The 20,732-nt window shown below is 38.2% G+C and overlaps 1 protein-coding gene across 8 annotated transcripts in view; it reads left to right on the plus strand.

Moving 5' to 3' along the window:
* The window catches only part of msn (serine/threonine-protein kinase msn), a 161,349-nt gene that overhangs the window by 72,662 nt on the left and 67,955 nt on the right, over positions 1 to 20,732 (plus strand). For 5 of the 8 annotated variants that reach the window (XM_067790384.1, XM_067790390.1, XM_067790391.1 and 2 more), the window contains 6 exons: positions 7,511 to 7,955; positions 8,027 to 8,269; positions 8,835 to 9,214; positions 9,285 to 9,488; positions 10,998 to 11,018; positions 18,780 to 19,120. In XM_067790384.1, coding sequence (XP_067646485.1) covers positions 7,511 to 7,955; positions 8,027 to 8,269; positions 8,835 to 9,214; positions 9,285 to 9,488; positions 10,998 to 11,018; positions 18,780 to 19,120 — 1,634 coding nt within the window. The remainder of the gene's footprint in view (positions 1 to 7,510; positions 7,956 to 8,026; positions 8,270 to 8,834; positions 9,215 to 9,284; positions 9,489 to 10,997; positions 11,019 to 18,779; positions 19,121 to 20,732) is intronic. The other 3 variants (XM_067790387.1, XM_067790386.1, XM_067790389.1) reach the window with 3 other exon arrangements.

The raw sequence follows: 20,732 nt of genomic DNA on the forward strand, positions 1-20,732 counted from the left end.
GGAGATCTATATGAGCCTCAATCGAACTGTCGCTACACTGTCTTTGAATGAGTATGCGTTTGAACAAAGCTGCATTTCAGTGACTTGCCAACCCATTTTATGGCAACTTCTAATTAAACTTGTCTATCTAAGCTTTGGGAGATATGACGGCGAGTAGCTGATTCGGGTTAATGTTTTATATTGTGACGAATATTAACATCATTAAGTGATACTAGCATCCCTAAGCCGATACTAAGCAGCCACTCGTATATATGGAAACAAATCAATCATCATTTACACATGTACATACAAGGCAACAGAGAGATACTCACCATCAGCCGAAGTAGTACTCACATATACACACGCAAATATACATGTATATGGCTGGTAACCAAGCATAAAGTTCACGAAATTACTAGACCTTAGGAGAAATGAGTGAATGAGGAAACCGAGAGTATAAAAGCAGCGCAAGCTGAGGCATGACTAATCAGTTTTGATTTAAGCACGCTATTGTTTGTGAAGTATAAGTGTTATTGTGAAGTACTTTCAAAGTAGTCTAATAAAGACCATTTTGCATTATTGAATATTGGAGTTATTAATTCAACAGTTTAGCGATTCTAACGTTAGCAGAAGGTTTGGAATAAGCAGAATTAACCAAAATTCGTTACAATATTATTTGTTTAGAACGTGTGGTGGGTTCTACCTAGTCTACTTTTATTATGCAAATGTCTTTTTCCCTTGGAAGCTGAAGCTCCCGTTACACCTATAGTCACTGTGAGATAATTGCTACGACTTACATAAGTCATCATATATGGCTGATATAGCCACAGATTTGAAATAACAAACCTAACCTATATCTTTAGAATATTCCATAAACCGGTTGTGAAGTAAAAGACCATGCAATGGAAGAAAAAAAAATTTTTGTTAGCTTGAGTCTTTTATGCATTTTTGTTAAAACTTCGTTATACAAAATCACATAAGTTTGGGATATCGAAATAAAATTGAGCCTGTAGGTCAAATATTGGATTGTATCCCAGTTGCACAGAGAAAGTGAAACGGACCAAATTACAAAAGAAGCGCGTTTTAACTTTTCTTCTGATGTGCTTGTCTTTCATACCGAAGATCTCAAATTCAATTCCCAAGGCAGGTACCATCGCAAATGAAAGTGACTCATGAGTGCATTGCGCGCAAAAATTAACTTCCTTAAGCTGATGTTGGTCGGAGTTGGCATCATAACAGCTTTATTGGTTTAGGACAAAAATTCTAAGATGAGAATAATTAAACTCAGCCGTCTAAATGCCATTACATAAATTTATATAACAATATGTATATTTTCTTTTTTAATTATTCGCAAGTATTTTCTGAGTATTTTATATTGTTCATGGCGTTAATGATTGTGACGTTAATCTCGACAGTTAACGTCGAATTCTCTGTAAGCGATGTGATGCATACGAAATCAACAATTGCAATGCGATTGTTGGCAATTTATTTAATATAATAATCAAAAACCGGATACTAAAACAATACAACGCGGCAACAGTCGCTTGCATAGATATTCAATTCTCGCAAGCAGGAATAGCTGGAAGAAAGACGACGGCGACCATGCGTTGTCCATAGTTGGAGTCATGAAAGTGCAGTGACTTTGAAAGCTCCAAACTGAGGCAGCAATTAAACGTTTTAATTCTTTTTTTAAGCGTAAATATTATTTCTGGTAACCGCATATCAAGGTTGACATACCAACACGCACCCACACATATTCAAAATAGAAACGCGGGGTCGGGAATAAGCGGCGTACAAACTTTGTGTAAAAGTGTGGTTTCGGTGCGAGTGATTGGGCATAATTTCACACGCAGCAAGGATGGGAATCTCGTAAAAACGGGATAGCAGAGTTTTTGAAGTATTGAAAATATGAAATAGTAATGCAATATTAATATTATTTTATCACACTTATTTATACTCGTTCGAGAGCGAAAAAACAAAAACCAAGATCAGGGGCGAGCAAACCAACAAGCCAGCATAACTGTTGTTTGTTTGTGCGTCTATGTACGAAAATATCTAAACAATAATAAATCAGCGCGCATAAACTATTTAGATTTAGATCTATTGTGCTTGACGTTTGAGCCTATTACTAAATGTGGAGGCTTTTAATGTATTAAAGTACCCCTTCAGGCTTTTTACTCCATATCATGAAGTAATTTTTTTTAATTATTGGACGTTGGGCTAGCGCACTACTCTCAAGTGGCCCAATGAAACCAGGCTAATCCTGTTCATGTGTCCACACCCCGTGAGACCGCCGTTAGACATACTTCGTATGCGCATTTCTCTGCGCTCCCTTTCAGAATGCTTCAGTTTTGTCATAACTATAAAGGCCATATTGCTCACAGCAGTCCAACAATCTATTTGTCCGCACACCCGTGGAACTAAATTCCTAATGGAAGGCTCCTCTCCAAAAACTCTATGTACAGTGAGTATTTCGCCGTAAAAACGAGGGCAGTGAAACATTACATGTTCTGTGATCGGCCTGAGAGTAGATCTACTGGGATTTTCCTGGATAAAACATGGATCGCGTCGTCAGACACCGTCCGATAAGCACATGCTATTCGTATAGCAGTAATGCGGTAGGCTGCTAGTATATCTTTTTGGTGGACCTTTTTGGATCCGTGCCGTACTGGTGCTGCATATAATATTATAGAGCTGGTTACGTTGGATACTAGCTGACGGGTAGCTTCGCCTGGGCCGCCGATATCCACCACTAACTCTAGAAACTTTCTCCCCCACCGCCCTGAAGTGATCCTTAAAAGTTAGTTTTGAGCCAATGATTACTCATAGATATTTCAATGAAGGCTTTGATTTTATTTGATAATCTCCTATGGTTATGACTAACTCATCCACAGTCCGCTTTGAGCTCCCCAAAACCACTTCTGTCTTATTGCTAGCCATCTCCAGCCCCATGTTCGTTAGCCGTTCCTTTTTTCTTCCCACGGCGCCATTACATAATGCTTGAAGCAGATCAGGTCTCTTAGCCACTGCTACTACGACAATATCATATGCATAGCCGACAATTTCCGTGCCTCCTCGCATTCAAAATCATGAAGTGATATGTCACGCTATTTATATGGGAGAGGCTCTGCCTTGCCAGAGCGACGCATTTACAGTGCCCTATATAGTACCCAGTGAAAGTTCTTAGGTCTGCTTAAATTAATGAGTTCTGCTGATACTCGCGTTGCTGGGGGTATAAACAATTTGGCCTGATTTTGCCCTGGGCAGTCAAGAGTTGAGGAATTTCTTTATTTTTCTTATGTTGGGATTCTGCAAAATCGAGTGCCACAGCTAATTCAAATAAAATTCCGAAATACCGAAGTACAACAATCATACCTAATACTGGTACTCCTAATCTGCATCACTTTGAAAATCATGCGATGCATAGTCGGAGCATTTGTTGCCACCAGCCACACCCGTTCACCTCTGTTGCGTTAGCGTCGTTGGCTCCAGCGTCAGCATCACAATCAGCAGTTAAATGCATATGAGTACATATTTAGTTCGATTATTTAGCGCTTATGCACTTTTTCTTCAGCTTTTATGCTGTTAAATACTTTTGTTGTTGTTTTTTTTTTTTATTATTATTTATAAATAACACATTCTATTGTTTTTTTCTTCCATTTTTTATGCATAGCTTCTTGCTCTTTCTCAACTTTGCTTTGTTTGTTTAATCACTCAGTCATTTTACGAAGCTTGTCGAATCTTTTTCTTGGTCTACGTGACTCAAATTTGCGGCGAGGAGTTGAAGGAGACGAAACTTTGTTGGAGGGAGTGACGTTAAAGCTTCTCAATGCGATTGCACTGACTTGTACCAGAATTAACTATGTGTTATGTACGTTTGTGTTTGTGCGTGTGTTGTAAAAAGAAAAAAAGTTGACGGGGTGTCGGCATCCCAACTTACTTGCACTCCTTGTAAAAGTTCAAGATAGTACAAAGCAGCAAAAGCGGCACTAGAAGTACCAAGCAGTCCACTTCCATACACTTCGGCATACAAACATACATACATACGGCATAGATTCCTATATATGTATGTATACAATTTTAGCACTAATAATATGTTCCTCTATGTGTAGATATTTACACTCAAACATGAGCTCGCATATTAATCTTGAATTTGTAGTCTTTGAGAAATTAGACAATGAGCAAAGATTCAATGACTCTGACTGTCTTGGCTGAGAAAGATGATGAAAACATTGTCGTTAACTATAACTAAACCCGTCTCTAAATATGTTATCATTAGCCACTTAGAAATACTTATATTATTGACCTCCTAATTCTTATTAAGATTGAAAGAGTCAGCTGTTTGCTTATAATTTAAATTAGCGGATCCGTAAGACGTTGCAGAATTTGAGATTTGATTTACCTGCAAACAAATTTGAACTTTTTTCAGAAAACTTCATTCCTTACCACTTGGCGGCCACCATGGTGTGATGATAGCGTGCTCCGCCTACCACACCGTTTGCCCTGGGTTCACACCCCGGTCAAAGCAACATCAAAATTTTAGAAATAAGGTTTTTCAATTAGAAGAAAATTTTTCTAAGTGGGGTCGCCCCTCGGCAGTGTTTGGCAAGCGCTCCGGGTGTATTTCTGCAATGAAAAGCTCTCAGTGAAAACTCATCTGCCTTGCAGATGCCGTTCGGAGTCGGCATAAAACATGTAGGTCCCGTCCGGCCAATTTGTAGGGAAAATCAAGACGAGCACGACGCAAATTGGAAGAGAAGCTCGGCCTTAGATCTCTTCGGAGGTTATCGCGCCTTACATTTATTTATTTATTTATTTTACCACTTCCCCAGCTTATACACTTACTTCCCCATTCCTCAACCTAGCACTTTTTACTTTCTTTTCTCTCTACCTTTTTCTGTTCAAATTTTTGTAATCACCTAGCTTCTCATTCTCTACAGCACCTTGCCCTACGTCTTTTTGAGACACCTTTTGTAAAAAGTTCGTTCGTAGTATAAAAATAAATAATGTTACATGCCGAAGTATGCCTCAACCTGCGAAGGTGTTTTTGATCCTAACTCGACATTGAGGATGTATTTAAAATTCTAAAAACTTATAGAGTTTTTTATAATCCAAAGGACCTTTAATTTGTTCGGTTATGTTTAATATCTCTGCTACTTATTCACTTCGTGAGACTTTACTTTATCATCAAATAAGTCATGATTTGAACGAGGAAGATGAGATGATTCATCTTGGTGTAATAAGCATCCACATCGATGTCACCATGCTACCGGCTGTCAACCACCCAAACATGCTGGGTCTAATCTTTGATATGCCCTTCCATTTCTCTGGTGACTTTGCCGCTGAAACAAGACATCTAAATCAGAGGCCGTCAACTATTGGAATATATATTCGCGCTGACTTCACACAAATTTTTATTCTCTTTCGTTTAGTAGTCACTGAACAAGCACAGTGGAAATATTGAAATGGTTTATTTGTTCATTTTAAAAACCATATTTTTCAAAGAAACGCTTACATATACATATGCACTAAATTTTTTTAGCCTCTTGCCTAGTTGCTTTTTAATCACCAGCTTAACCAGTACCACTACAAATATTTTACTCTTATAAGAGTAAACACTAAAAAAAAGTATCATCAAGCCATCTATGTTCCAGTTTCGCGTAGCTCATGGTATACCAACACAGTCAGTTTAAATTTGTGTGACCCTTGATCTAAATAAACATTGGCCGGGAATAAAGAAACCACAGTCGACGACGATGTAAGTACCATGCAAGCAGCGTAGAAGCCGTTCGAGCGAATGCCTGCTTGCGGATCCAACTATGCATAAAGCAGTCTTTGGATCGGCTGCTGTACCGTCGCGCAGTAGGCGGCATTCACAAAAATTCTGTAAATTATATTGTCTTCTTCATGCCTTGGTTGGATTCATAAAACATGGATTCCTCGAAGTGGACAGACATTTTCAGAATTTACGTCAAATGTGAATTATAAACCAATCATAATAGGCAAGGAAACCCCGAATTTCGGCACACGTTGCTTTCTAGAACTTGATAGTGTGACGCCATGCTCAGAGAGCACATTGGCAATGTGGCGAAGAGAAAGTAGCGCACCTGCGTAAAGCTAACTCATGTATCTATATTTGTAATGCCCCGTTCAGTAGCGTTAGAAGCCATTACACCAGTCGCTAGACTGCTTCAGTCAGTAGCTTCATGAACATATAGTTAGCACTACACCCCACCGCATGGTTATCAACGAAATGAAAGATCCCGGCATAATGATTTTTGAGAAAATCGCCTACCGCGAATACGCAATGTTGAAATGGCTGGTCTGTGAAGACCTCACATAGTGTTGACTTCTCAAACATTTTAAAATTTCTTACCTATATACATATATTTAAAAATACCAAATGGGGCTTGACAAAGTCTTGAGAGCGCGGTATTCGGTAAGGTAAGTCTGTTCAGTTCAATACTCTTATACTGCATTAGCCCACTCTCCAATCACACTCCGGTTGGTAACTTCGGTCACAAATTAAATTATCGGTTCGCACCTCTCTCATCTCGATGACAGTTGTGCGTCCGCCGCCAACGTGCTAGCCGATTCACCGGTTATTCGGACGTCCATAAAGACAACGACGAAAACTTCATTTGACATTATGAGCACTTCAATTGGAGTTATGACTATATGAAATTATCACAACGTCAAATTTAAAATGGTTACAATGTCAAAGATATTGATATTTTGACCATCCGGCTTTTCCGAAGTTGTCAGGCAGTCAAATCTTGTGTTACATGGCCATAAGATCAATTATTATGTTTCGCACCTCCATGTATTAAAATGTTAACAAATGTGGAACTGCAGTTGCGTTTTATATTTTCATTACATCTTGGTTCAGTCGAATGAAAAGAGAATTTTTTTTTCGGATACGGTGCTAAAGTATGTACTGAGGTTCACTCTGAGATAAGAAGAATTTATTGAACTTAGGGCTCCATTCTGTATTGTGAACGATTGCTCGGACGAACGATGCGCCTCCAAACGATTTCGTTAAGCAATGGTATTCTCTACCATTTTCGTTCGGCCTTTATGTTTCCTACTTTATGTCAAACAGGAAAACGAAGCCAGCTGTCAAATGATACGTTGCCATCGTTTAACATAGAGCAAATACACTAGCGATTCGTCTCTAAGGCGAAACGAATGTTCGTTTCGTAATAGAGAATGAGGTCTTTAAACTTAAGAGAAAATTGGGAATAAGAAATCGCTTACGGCGCTTCTTTTTCTATATTCTGGATACTTGAATTGGGTATAACGTTAACTGACCTCTTCATTCACCACCCTTTGAAAAACACAAAATGCTCTTTAATTATCCTTTTGTCCGTGGACTAGAAATATTCCCCCCGTAGGTGCTTCGCTGATTTCAAGTTTCTGTAGGCCTTGCACGCTCAAACATTTGAACTAAATTAAATATTAAGATGATTACATTGTGTACGGAAAATGAAAATATTTAATTTTAAATTTTTTTCCTATTTGACTATTTCAGGGTCGCCACACGAAGACTGGTCAATTGGCTGCCATTAAGGTGATGGATGTCACCGAAGATGAAGAAGAAGAAATCAAATTGGAAATAAATGTGCTTAAGAAATACTCAAATCACCGTAATATAGCTACATACTACGGCGCTTTTATAAAAAAATCTCCACCTGGCAAAGATGATCAATTATGGTTGGTTATGGAGTATTGTGGTGCCGGCTCAGTGACCGATCTCGTCAAATCGACGAAAGGTCAGAGCCTCAAAGAGGAATGGATTGCGTATATTTGCCGTGAAATATTACGTGGTCTTAGCTATTTACACTCAAATAAAGTTATACATCGTGATATCAAAGGACAGAATGTGCTACTTACAGATAATGCTGAAGTTAAATTAGTGGACTTTGGTGTATCAGCACAGCTGGATCGCACGATAGGACGACGAAACACATTCATAGGTGGGTACACAAAAATATTTTATAAGTGCGAGAAAATTTTTAATTTGGTTATTTTTTTTTTTTGCATGCAGGCACACCATATTGGATGGCACCAGAAGTGATTGCCTGTGATGAAAATCCCGAAGCAACATATGATAATCGATCGGATTTATGGTCGCTAGGTATAACCGCACTGGAAATGGCCGAATCTCAGCCGCCTCTGTGTGATCTGCATCCAATGCGTGCACTGTTTTTAATACCACGCAATTCACCGCCACGTCTAAAATCCAAAAAATGGTCGAAGAAATTTCATGGTTTTATTGATACAGTTCTTGGTAAAAATAAAAATAGATCATATAAGAATAAAATATAATAGGTATTTCAGACTGGGTCGAGGAAAAAAGTTCCAAAGGACCACCACTAAATTTAAAGTTTATTTTGAGAGGGTGAAGCAAAAAAAAAAAAATAAGCTTTGATCCTTGCAAAAGCAACCGAACCTCATTTTTTTAAACGTATGTCCTTATGAGCTATGAGTATGCTTCTCGATTTACCAAACTATAATATAGCGACTATCTGAAAACGACTGCATAGCACAAAGAAAAAAGGGCTCCTTCAGACTAAAGTAATGAGCGATTTGCCTCTGAGGCGAAAGAAGCGTTCGTTTCGCAATAGATAGTAATGCTCAAAATTCTAAAAATTTGAAACCAACTGACCAAATTACAAAACAGAATAACAATTTCCAGTGTGTCGAAGGGGAAAAAAGAATAAATAAATTTCCGGGACTCAAATTTTCAAATTTAGGGGCGACCTTGTGCAACTTTTTTTATTTTTGAGCACTGACCCAGTCTAACGCACTTGCAATATATCTTTTTAATTTTATTTGCAATCCATTTTACACAGTGAAAGACTACCATCAGCGGCCTTACACAGAACAACTGTTAAAGCACGCATTCATCAAAGATCAACCCACAGATCGTCAGGTGCGAATACAGTTGAAAGATCATATCGATCGTTGCAAGAAACGAAAGCAAGAGAAAGATCGTGATGACTTTCATTATTCTGGTTCGGATAATGATGATGATGAGCCACAAATTGCTGGCGAGCCAAGCTCTATTATACAAGCACCAGGTGGCGATACATTACGTCGCAACTTTCAACAAATTCAGGAAGGTCGTATTGCTGCCGAACAACAACAACAAATTGCAGCGGCTGCAGCACAAGCACAGGCACAAGTACAAGCTCAACAGCCGCAAGCTAATCGCAACCAGAAGCCACAATCGGTAACTAGATTGGTTAAAACAAAATATGTTTCCATTTAAAGTGTTAACTTTTTATTTTAATTTTATAAAGCGTGACCAAAGGCAACAAATTGAAGAACCAGGACCGCCATCACGTCCGGCTTTGCCGACTCGCGTCATTGTGGTACCAGATCCACCAATCGCAAATCCACCACATGCCAATCGCCCATTGCCACCGACACCTAAAAGCTCAGAACCCGCTGCCCAAACGCCACAACAACAGCAGCGCAATTCACAAAATAATTTCAAACCATCGGTATGTGTGTTTGTCAAAATGTTCTTAGTATTAATATATATATATCGTCGATTCTTTTGCAAAACCACTTATAGTGCAATTGTCCAATACCGCTCTAAAGCTGTTGGCATTCAAACTGTACATGAGCGGTTAACCATTGATTGCAAACAAGAAGTACACTTAGATAATGATTCTTAAAATCATTAAAACAAAAGGTTATAAGCCGAAGTCCGGATCAGCTACTGCTTTCTCACAGATGTTGAATATGTCCATAGTGTTGCCAGAAGTTTGTAAGGCCAAACCAAGAACCACTATCGAGAACCACGACCATCGAGTGTCACTCCTAGCCTAGCTGTAGCCTCAGTACGAACAGAAACCCAGACAATCGCCGGAAATCTATTAGCGTCCGCCAGTTAACTCTTGCTATATTAGACCTAGTCCGAATCGAGACCGTATACCTTATGCAAGACCATATCAGTTATATCCGCTTTGACGGTCTATCCGATGTCAGATGCCCAGTTATGTATGTATATCCTAATTTTGGATGGCATTAGCACATATAATTTTTGAAGCGTCATTTGCGTTCGCTGTCAATTTAACGGGTCCCTCGTCATATATACCGCATTGCGAAGTAATCTTCCTACAACTCAACACATAGCCGATTGAAGAGCCTTTCGCCCATTATTTAGCACACACTACTACTGGCCTCTGAAGGGTCTTGAGCAGGAACAATGCAGGCTAATTAGTCTGATTATTCTAGCCTTTGGAAAGGAAGACCACGGCAGCCGTCCACTAAGAATGCGCAAAAGATTATATTGTGCTATAATATGATCATTTTATCCGTTTGCAGCATGGAAGGAAATATTCCATGTTTTTCAGCTATACTTCCTTGTCTAAAGAAACCGCAAAGGAATACAAAACATTTTTGTAGGAACTCTGTTTCTGAATATGAAATAAATATTAGACTCATATGCTCTTTATTATGCTTCTGATATACCATATTTAAGTTGTAGGCAGTATTGCATTTGATCGATAGGCGGTTTGGCTAAAAACATCGACGATATTTATATATGTTAGTTATATAGTTGTTGCTGTTATGTTTAGATATCGAAAAGCTTATATTAAATGTTGATACAATTTTATGCCCTGTAAATAGTATATTACCTAAAAATGTATTACATAAGTTATAATAATATTTCCATTGTTTTGTTTTTATATTTATTATTAAATGTTTATTTTCATGTTTTTCGTTGTCCTCCCGTTTAATATTTGTTTGTTTTTGGCTTTTGGATACGGAAACATCATATAACCAATCAATCAAACAACAAACATATCATTTGATATCACCACATTAAATGTTGCCTGTCCGTCCTCTTCATATTTATAATCAACGATGTCCCTTCAACTTTTAATAACTGCAATATTGGATACCCATATACACTTGACATGATAAAAATAAACTATATCTATGTATGAACACAACGAAAACACGCATTTCATAAACGTCATTCATCATGAAACACCAAACAGTTGCCACCAAGGAGACCTGAGGTATGTTTCCCAATTTTTGTTTTAATTCCTACACAAAATATCAACACTCACACACACTCACACCACTTGTAGCACATACCATTAAGTATATGCTAAAGCCCCGTCACATAAGCAGTTTTTCATACTGAGGCGTTTAACGCGATCTTATGCATGATTAGTAAATTGCACGTATTTTTATGGAGAACGGCAGATCAACCGACACTGCCGCCATCTGACATGAAATAAAATAATTAAAACAAAAATTTTAAGTTAAACGGTTTTATTGAAAACAATACTTACATGAAGTAATAATAATACTGAAAGCTAGAAAATAATTAGGTAGATAGATAGATAGATGTTGTGATGTTAAGCACTGCGACCTATTGGTCTATTGTGCCCTCATTCTCTTTACAACACTTCATCCAAGCCGAGTTCTCTGAGAAAATCCCGAATGGTTCTCTCTTCAGAGAGTGTATGTGACTATTTTCTAATTTGGATAATCCTAGGATCCTAAGTCTTCGTCTCGCGAGTGCATCGCATTCCTTCAGGATGTGTTCTGCAGACTCATCTTCGACATCACAGAATCGACAGAGGCTACTAGCCGATATGCCCAATTTATGCATATGGCTCTTTAGCCTACAGTGACCTGTGAGTATACCTGTTAAAATCCTAAGGCTACTTTTTGGGAGGTTAATCATAGCTTTATATCGCTTTGAGTTGTACCCTCCTATTAGTGCTTTTGCCTGCCGAAGTCCTGGACTTTCGCGCCAGTGTTTTTCTCTGAGGCACGCCTCCTTTTGTCTAAATTCCTCCCTTATTGTATGTGACCCTATTGGGACCATAGGCTCAGGTCCTATTGGCTTTCCGGCCGTTGCCAACCTGGCAAGCTCGTCCGCTCGCTCGTTACCATCTACTCCTCTGTGTCCAGGTACCCATGCTAGACGGATGGTGTTATTAACTCCTAGACTGTTAAACCTCTCTACGCACCCAAGGACTGTTGATGATTTAATCTCAACTGAAGATAATGCATTGAGTGCAGCTTGACTGTCGTTCTCGTTGGTATATCCCCGCTGTAAATTTACCTCTGCTTATGGCGACAACTTCGGCTTGGAAGATGCTGGGATATTTTCCGAGTGATAGCGATATTTTGATTCGGAGGCCGAAGATCCCCGCTCCTATGCCCTCCGGTGTTTTCGAGCCATCGGTGTACCATATTATAGTATGTTCCTGGTGGAGCGCTTCAATCCTGGAGGTGTCCCACGTACATCTGTTCCCCAGCTCTATTTTGAAGCGCTTCTCAGACTTAATTATCTTCCTCGTATCATCTCTGGGAAGTTGGATAATAATAATACTAAAAACTAGGAAATAATTAGGTAGGTCCTAGGTACTAGTCATCACACTCCTCATCAATCTAGGCCGTTGATCAGACAAATAAAAGCGTTGGACCTACCTACTTACTTTCTAGTTTTTAGTATTATTATTACTTCATGTAAGTATTGTTTTCAATAAAACCGTTTAGCTTAAACATTTTTTTAAAATTATTTTATTTTCAAGTTTTTTGTCTTTATTTAATTGCCTATTATTTCTCAATCCATTTAGTTCATTTAGTGACTCATTACTGCAAGGACTTTCCTGACAATTTGTTACAATCTAATTCCTCAATACATAGTCCTTCCAAAGACCTTACTCGACTCTGCGCCAAGTATGCTTGTCCCTCCTCCAACTCCAAGATATTTTGATGTCATTTATACCGGACTGTATGTAATATTTGTTCCAAATATGAGCCAAATCGGACATCATAGGTCGCTTTCTATTCATACATGCATTATGTGTCCCAAATATGGACCAAATCGGACCACAAGATTTGGTCCATATTTGGGCGACCTATGATGTCCGATTTTTACGACTTTTTTGAATTTCTCGATCCTTGCGGCACCTAGCGGCGATTTTTTTCATATTGTTTCATTGTCACCGGGTTCTAAACTAGTTTTAAGCTCGTAGCTTATCGGGAAGTTACTTAAATTTCAATTACAAAATTCGTGCCGGCCGGCCGTCCACCCTGTCAAGTCAAGCTAAAAAAAACCGTTTAAATAAAAAAACATAGCATCTTGCGTGATTGTTAGGGATGCAACATCGCCAAAAACAAACATCGATGTTTTTCAACATCGATAGTCTCACAAAAAACATCGATGTTAAAAAACATCGGTCTAAACATCGATGTTTTTCCGATGTTTTCATTTTAAATCAAACAACGGATATAATGTATTGCCAGGAGTTTTTTTTTAACTTTGAAAGTACGGGCTTTTCCATACTAGCTCGCGTTACAAGAAATAGGATTTGAATGGAAAAGCCCATTAGTGTAACGCAAATATCGATGTAAATTTATCAATACTTACAAGCCAATGGGTTTAAAAACAACACACACATTCTTAATAAAATAGGAACGTTTTTATATAGGTACATATGTACTTTTTAGGAATTTCCTTCAAGGAACTTTAACATTAATTGCACTCATCAATATGATTTTGATGCACAGGTACAAACGTTACTTGTTTAATTACATAAAAAGTTTTGAGTTCGAGTTTAGGAAAATGAGCTTTGACAATCTACTTCCCCAAAGCCTATTCCTATCCTGAGTGACGGTTTCGGCAGCCTCTGAGAACAGCCGTTCACTTGGCAGAGATGTGGCGACGATGGGGAGGTATGCCCTTGCAATCTTTCGCATGTTTTGGGAACACGGATTTCATATCCTCCCAAATTTCAATTTTGTTGGTGTAACACGAGACAAAAGGAACATATGAACTTCAGTTTCACCAACATTTTTCGAAACAGAAGGTGAGTCGTCTTTCATGTTCTTGGGAATCAATTGTTTATGATACTTCCAGATGTCAAATTCGGAGTCATCATTATCAGATCCAACAGATATTTCACAATCAGCTACAGGTTCGCTGTACTCGCGCACATCTTTATTTAAATAGTTAATTACTTTCGCTTTGGCAAGACATTTTTGAAATGCATAAACTTGATCCAGGATCTAGAGCAGTTGAAATCGCAAGAATTGCAGAATATTCCAAAACAGCAAATCTTTTTAGAAAATTCTTTTTAATTTCCTCTTTGAAATTCGAAATTATTGTATTCTTCGGTTTAATATTTTCAAACAATTCAATGAACCGCTGTAACATGTAAAAGAAAGAGTTCCAAAGTGCGCGAACATCGAGTATCAATTTTTTGATTTTACCTTCTTTTAACCCCATTTCCTTTTGTCGTTTTCTTATTTCGTCGCTTGGAATAACACTCTTTTTTATGAACTTTACAATTTCTCGAACTTTATTTATCAAATCGGCCCAGTCCCTTGACTCGTCAATAGATTTAGTAACGACTAAATTAATCGTGTGAGAGCAAGGAATAATATTTTTTACTCCAAACATTTCACGATTGACTTTCATCACTGTGTGGTCATTATCTGTAATGATTGCCGAAACTTTGTCTATAGAAATGTTCCACTCTGCGAAAATACCTGTAAGATTTTCTCATATATATGCAGATGTATGTCAGTTCAAAACTTCCCAGGGTTCCACTGTGGAATCTAAACTTATCCAAAGGACGTATTGTAACACTTGCAAATGATTTATTCTGCATTGTCTCTGTCCCAATATCATAGGTAATGCAAAAGCGCGTTTTTTTTCTATAAATATTTAGGAATGGACGATGTCGATGTTTCTCGATTTTTTTATCCGATGTATCGACGATGTATCGTCTAGCAAAACATCGCTGTTAACATCGATATTAATGGGGAAAACATCGATGTATCGTTTGCATACCTAGTGATTGTAGCGATGTTACTGCAATGCACAAGATTACGTTGAACGCATCTATATAAAAAAATTGATTGTGGCTCGGCCATTAGTATATGACATAATATATTTTATAAAGTTTTTTAAGACTCAGGATTTAATTGTAACCATCGCATATTCATCTACATACATAAAATTACCAACGGAGGTGCCACAAAAGTAACTTAAATATACAGCGATAACCCTGTTTTCTTGCCTGTAATTCTTGTTTTAACACAGCACGAAAAAATTTAACATTTTCAATATTATTGTCGCCCTTACGCTGGAACCGCAGAAGGGACAAATTAGTTTCTAAAAATAACGTTTAGAAATTTGTTTCCCTTAACTTTTCATTAATATGGTTTGCAAATTATTCTGGTTTTTTTTTTTGTCCTCTTGCTTTTGGCAGAAGGGCGACAATAAAGGCTTGGTATTTGTAGATTATTAGAGTGGTTACCTCCAGCATTAGTAAACATAATTTTTTATAAAATCAAAGCATAAATTCAAATGCTACACTCCCCTTTACAATGTTTCTAATCGTTTTATTTACTACAATTTTTTTCATTCTATGCTTATTATGCTAGCTTTGTTGAATTAAAAATAGACTGAAAACAAAATATGCTTCCAACGTGTCAAATTATATTATGGTAATTTGAGAGTTTCTGATTTACACTTAACGATTTGTCTACTCTCCAGTCTTTTTCCTTAAAATTCAGTGAGGACGTGTAGTAATCCTATGTCGCAACCACACTGAAAAGCATTCTAAATATATCACTGCCTCGAGTTCTAAAAATCTGGCTTCTGAATCTTATTGCCGAATGGTTGTATTTCATGTGTGTTAAAGTCCCGATCTAACTGGTTAGGAATCACGGTTAGTAAGTCACTTGGGCACGATCAATATTATTTTTATTTAGCATTTTAATATTCTTAATACATGACTGCATACGAGACTAAAGCGGCAATTACCCACCGACGTGTGCCGTACGTACGGACGTTTGTCGTACGAAGCACGTTTGACCGAACCCTCAAGCACGTAGGAATCAATGTGTGCGTCTGTGTACATGTACATAACATATTTGTGTGTGTTTTGTTTACAGATTAGCACTGTTGCCATTGACCATTTTGCTTGCATGCTTATGGAAACATCAACTTTTTCCAATTTAATTTTTGATGTTGTAAAAGGCTGGAATTAATATTAAATAAATATAAATATATTACATATTTATAATCTGCACTTTTACATAATTATTTCGAATTATTTTCACAATTTTTCAAACTTTAATTAGGTGTTTTTGCATAAAACTGCAAACGGTCAAAAATTAGCGCACAAAAGTTTACTAGGCAACTCTGTCTAGTGAGAGAGAGATCAGCTGACACGTTCTTACGGAAAAAATCAAAATTGTTTTGATTTCTACGTTCCGGGCTACGTACGTACGGGCGTTGCACGTCGGTGAGTTTTCGTTTACATTGCACACTCATAAGATAGGTCGTGTCAGCTGACACGTTTTTGGTACGTACGTTCGTGAGTAACTGCCGCATATGGCTTCATAAACTAGTACGTACTGTAGTAGTGGTAACGATCTTATGATATCACGTCACGTGTTTCAGCATTACACCCCAATTTGTGTGTGTTTTACACGACCAGTAAACCATTCAGGACTTTCTACCTTTCTCCATGCAGATTTTCTCTGTTGTTGTTTTTAACGATTTTCTCTCCAAGCCTTCTGTATAATTTGTCGCCAAGGTACTAAAGTTCGTAGAGGTGGAGGGAAATGTGAAAAGGGAAGGGGACACTATAAAATATAAGACCAGTATTAAAAAAGAATTGGATATCTATTCTAAAGATAAAGCAGTATGCAAATTTGGGAAATTACGGATGCCATGCCCCTTTCACAAAAATCAAAAAAAATGTCTAATGTTTGGTGTAGTGATCCTTTATATGAGGAGTTGAGTGGGAGGGGAAGAGAAAAACGGAAAATTGGCAAAAAAATATAGCGAGGGGTGCCGTGAAATAACTGCCAAGTGAAATAAGTCCCAAAAAATAAGTGAAATAATTTCCTATTTGTCATACAAAATGGGTATTGTTTCATTATGAAATAATATTTCGCTATTTTGTGTTGGAAATTATTTCATATTTTTTGTATGGTTGGCAGTAATTAGTTTTTGTTAGGACTAATTTCATTTTTTCCTAAAATTACGATTTAACAAGTTTCGTGGCTTTTGTTTAGTACTATTTCGAAATGTGATTTGAATGGAATAACTCCCATATATTGGGACTTATTTAAGTTCTTTATTTGCGTTTATTTTATTACTTTATGTTGGAAATTATTTCATTTTTATTGCAACTTTCATTTGGTAGTAATTTCACTTTACCGTAGCAAGGTATGGAGAGAATCGGATGCACAGGGAAATGGAGGAAAGACAGAAAGAGAGAAGGGGGTGGTGAAGACGGAGTGAAAAGAAATTAGGGAGGAATGAAGGGATAAAAGACAAAAAAGGGAAGAAGAGTTTTACGCTGAAAGAGATTGGGTTAAGCGAAACGAAAAATAAGAAGCAGAGTTAATATTGAAAAACAAAAGCGTTAAAGAGTGGAAGATGAATCTAGAGGAAGAGAGTGAGGCTAAGCGAAAATGAGGCAGAGGAAGAGAAAGGTAGAATAAATTAAATAAATGTAAGGCGCGATAACCTCCGAAGAGATGTAAGGCCGAGCTTCTCTTCCAATTTGCGCCGTGCTCTTAATTGTTCCTACTAATTGGCTGGATGCGACCTACTTGTTTTACGCCGACTCCGAACGGCATCTGCCAGGCAGATGAGTTTTCTCTGTCCAACACCGCCGAGTGGCGTCCACGCTTAGAAAAATTTTCTTCTAATTGAAAAAACTTGTTTCTAAAACTTTTGATGTATGTAGCTTTGCCCGGGGCGTGAATCTTCGGTGTGGTAGGCGGAGCACGCTACCATCATGGTAGCAAGCAAAACGATAGAATGAGGACGGGAAAGAGTAGGGATAAGTAAAAAACGAGAAATAGAAGTGGAAATTTAAGGGAGAAGTTAAAGGTATAGAGAAGGGGGATGAGAGGAAACGGAAGAAAATAAAAGAGGTCGATTTTGTTCAGTACAAAAAATCAAAAAATTCTACACTATGTGTGATTTATTTTTGAAATTTGTTTCGAACATTGCTTGTGAAACTTCAGTATGCTCTTTTATGGATGCTTGGTTATAGGCTTCAGTGATACGCGATAGGTGGCGTTAGGTCAGTAAGAAATGAGACACTAGAAAGGGATACTTATAAGGAGAAGAAATCGCGCCAGATGCAGGGTTGGCAAAGTAGAGACAGAGGTAAAGATACGGCTCAGTTGAGCATCGCCGCATTCGTCGATATATGTATGTGGCTTATATTCCCAACTCATATGTTCAATACTAAACTTTTTCTATAGAAATTTTAATCGTTACAAAGCTTTTGGTTTTCGTATAAAAGCAGCTCACTGAAACTCTCAAACGCCCCCTATCTAAAGAAACATCGCAAATGAAAGCTTTTCAGGCTGTGTCAAGTGTTTTCGAGTTTTTGTGAGTTGTTCTGTTATTAGCTTTAAGTGCTTGCTTGTTACTGCATCTCCAGATATCTTTACTGAGAATAGCGACGTATTTTTTAATAACCACTCTAATTCTACTTTTACTATTTTTCACAATTTTTTCACCACAAAATAAAATTTTATCAATTGAATTGGTATATTGATTTGCTATCACCGTTGAACGAAAAAAAATTTAAAAAACACCACCTGTACACAACAACCGCAATTGTATTGAAAATCCTCCACAATGTATTTTACCACAACACCAAATCACCAATACCACCACCTCGTAAAAACCAACACATCTTCACCTCCACCACAACCAACACCACCATATATCCAAATTCACCATACAAACAAACAATCAAACAAAAAACTAGGATTTGGATATGATAGCAGCACAACTAAATGAATTGGGCGTCTCTCAACAGCCACAGCCACAAACCGCTTTTGGACAACAGCAATCACAACAAATACAGCAACAACAGGCCCAACCAGAGGCGCCACCACGTAATAATCGTCAATCGGTGCCACCTTCATCATCACAGGTGAAATCATCGGCCCCAGCTGTACCGCCGATAGCGAATAATCATCATCATGCGCAGCCAATAAATCCATTGGATCCATTGGATAGTAGCGATACGGATAGTGAACCCGATGAGCCCAATGAACGTGGACGTAATGATGGCACATTATTGGCAAGTGATCCACCGAAACCACTGTAAGTAATGAATATATAATTTGTATGAGCTATATAAAAACTTTTTGTTCAAATTAATTCATTCGAGAACATATTTCATGTCCATCATCAATTCAACCCCTTCACGATCATAAGCTTAGTCGATGTGTGGGGCTATTAAGCGGTTTATTATAATTTTTATTTAATTTGATCCAAAGAAACTTATTAAAGACCATTTTCCTTATCAGGGACAAACTTGATACAACAATCAACAGCAATCAGCAATGACCTTTATTTCCATTAAGGCTGGTATTATCACTGGCGAAGCGAATGAAAATTTTTAGTGAATTTCATATGTTTGAATTATTAGCATACGATGAAATACGATGAAAAAGAAAGAGAAAGAGGAGGACAAAGTCGATAGAGGGACAAGAAATCGAAGGCGAAGTCAAAGGCAAAGCGGAGGACGAAGAGGAAGGCAAATACGACGAAGAGAAAGAAAACATTAGAAGCAATTTATAAACCCCTCAGCGGGTTAGGGGGTTAGAATATACCCGCGGTAGGTATGCCTGTCGTAAGAGGCGACAAAATTACCGGATTCAGGGGGTTTGTGTAGCGCAGCTCTTACAGGTTGCCAGCGCAATACATAGCTTCTCCAAACCTAATTGTCAACCTCACCTATCCGTGGCGAATCCTGTTTCATTAACAGCCGAAGCTTTGCGAGACCGAATTACTCATGGATCTAAGGGGTGGGAGGGCGTTATGGCCTAGAAGGTTGCATGTGGTCATAACAAATCGTTCCCGAGATGGTTGGGCTTGGTACCGGAACGTGCCGGATCTTCATCCGGCAAAGGACCATCCACTCGATAACACTCCCCAAGGCCTTCGGGAAGCGTCCCTATCGCTACAACAACAACAACAATAGAAAGAAAAGGAGGAAGAAAAAAATGCATGAAAACCACGACAAAGGCAAAGGTGCATAAATGCTAGGACTAGGCTACATACGGGAACAAATTTAGACACTCGAGAGATGAGATGATGACGAAGGCGGCCGGAAAACTAAAGACGAAAGCAGACTTAACCAGATGATGCAAGGAGGCAGGGTCTGAGAGAACAGTGGTTAAATGTTACCAGCAACAAGGCATAAATACTAGGACAAGGCTACATACGGAAACAGTATGGGGACAAAAGAGATGAGATGATGACCGTGGTTAATGTTAGCTGCAGAAATCCAGTGTGCAAGAGTACGCCTGTATATGCACACGGAGACTCCGCGCCTGCAACGTGGTAAGCTGTCAAGGTACACATCGTTGTACCATAATAAAGCTTTTGGACGTAGAAGCGAAGTTACCAGGCATATCAGAAAATGGGAGAGTAGAATAGATAACTGCTGAGGAGACCCTCAAATCCCACAACAGCTTAAGCTGTTCGATCAAATTAAAGCTACCGAAAGTCAGAGGAATACTATATTCTGACGTAGGTTGTATTACAGGAGCAGTAGCAACTTCAATTTTCTTCAGCTTCGGATCCACAGGCTAAGGTGATCCCTATTGAAATCGGGTCTGGCTCGCGATCGGTTGTTAGAGTTTCCATTTGCATTTAACATTATTTGAAGAAGTTTATTTGCTTTTAAATACGTTCGACAAGGCATTCG

The sequence above is a fragment of the Eurosta solidaginis genome, chromosome 5, assembly GCF_040869045.1.
Source record: "Eurosta solidaginis isolate ZX-2024a chromosome 5, ASM4086904v1, whole genome shotgun sequence".
In the NCBI taxonomy this organism is placed as follows: Eukaryota; Metazoa; Arthropoda; class Insecta; order Diptera; family Tephritidae; genus Eurosta; species Eurosta solidaginis.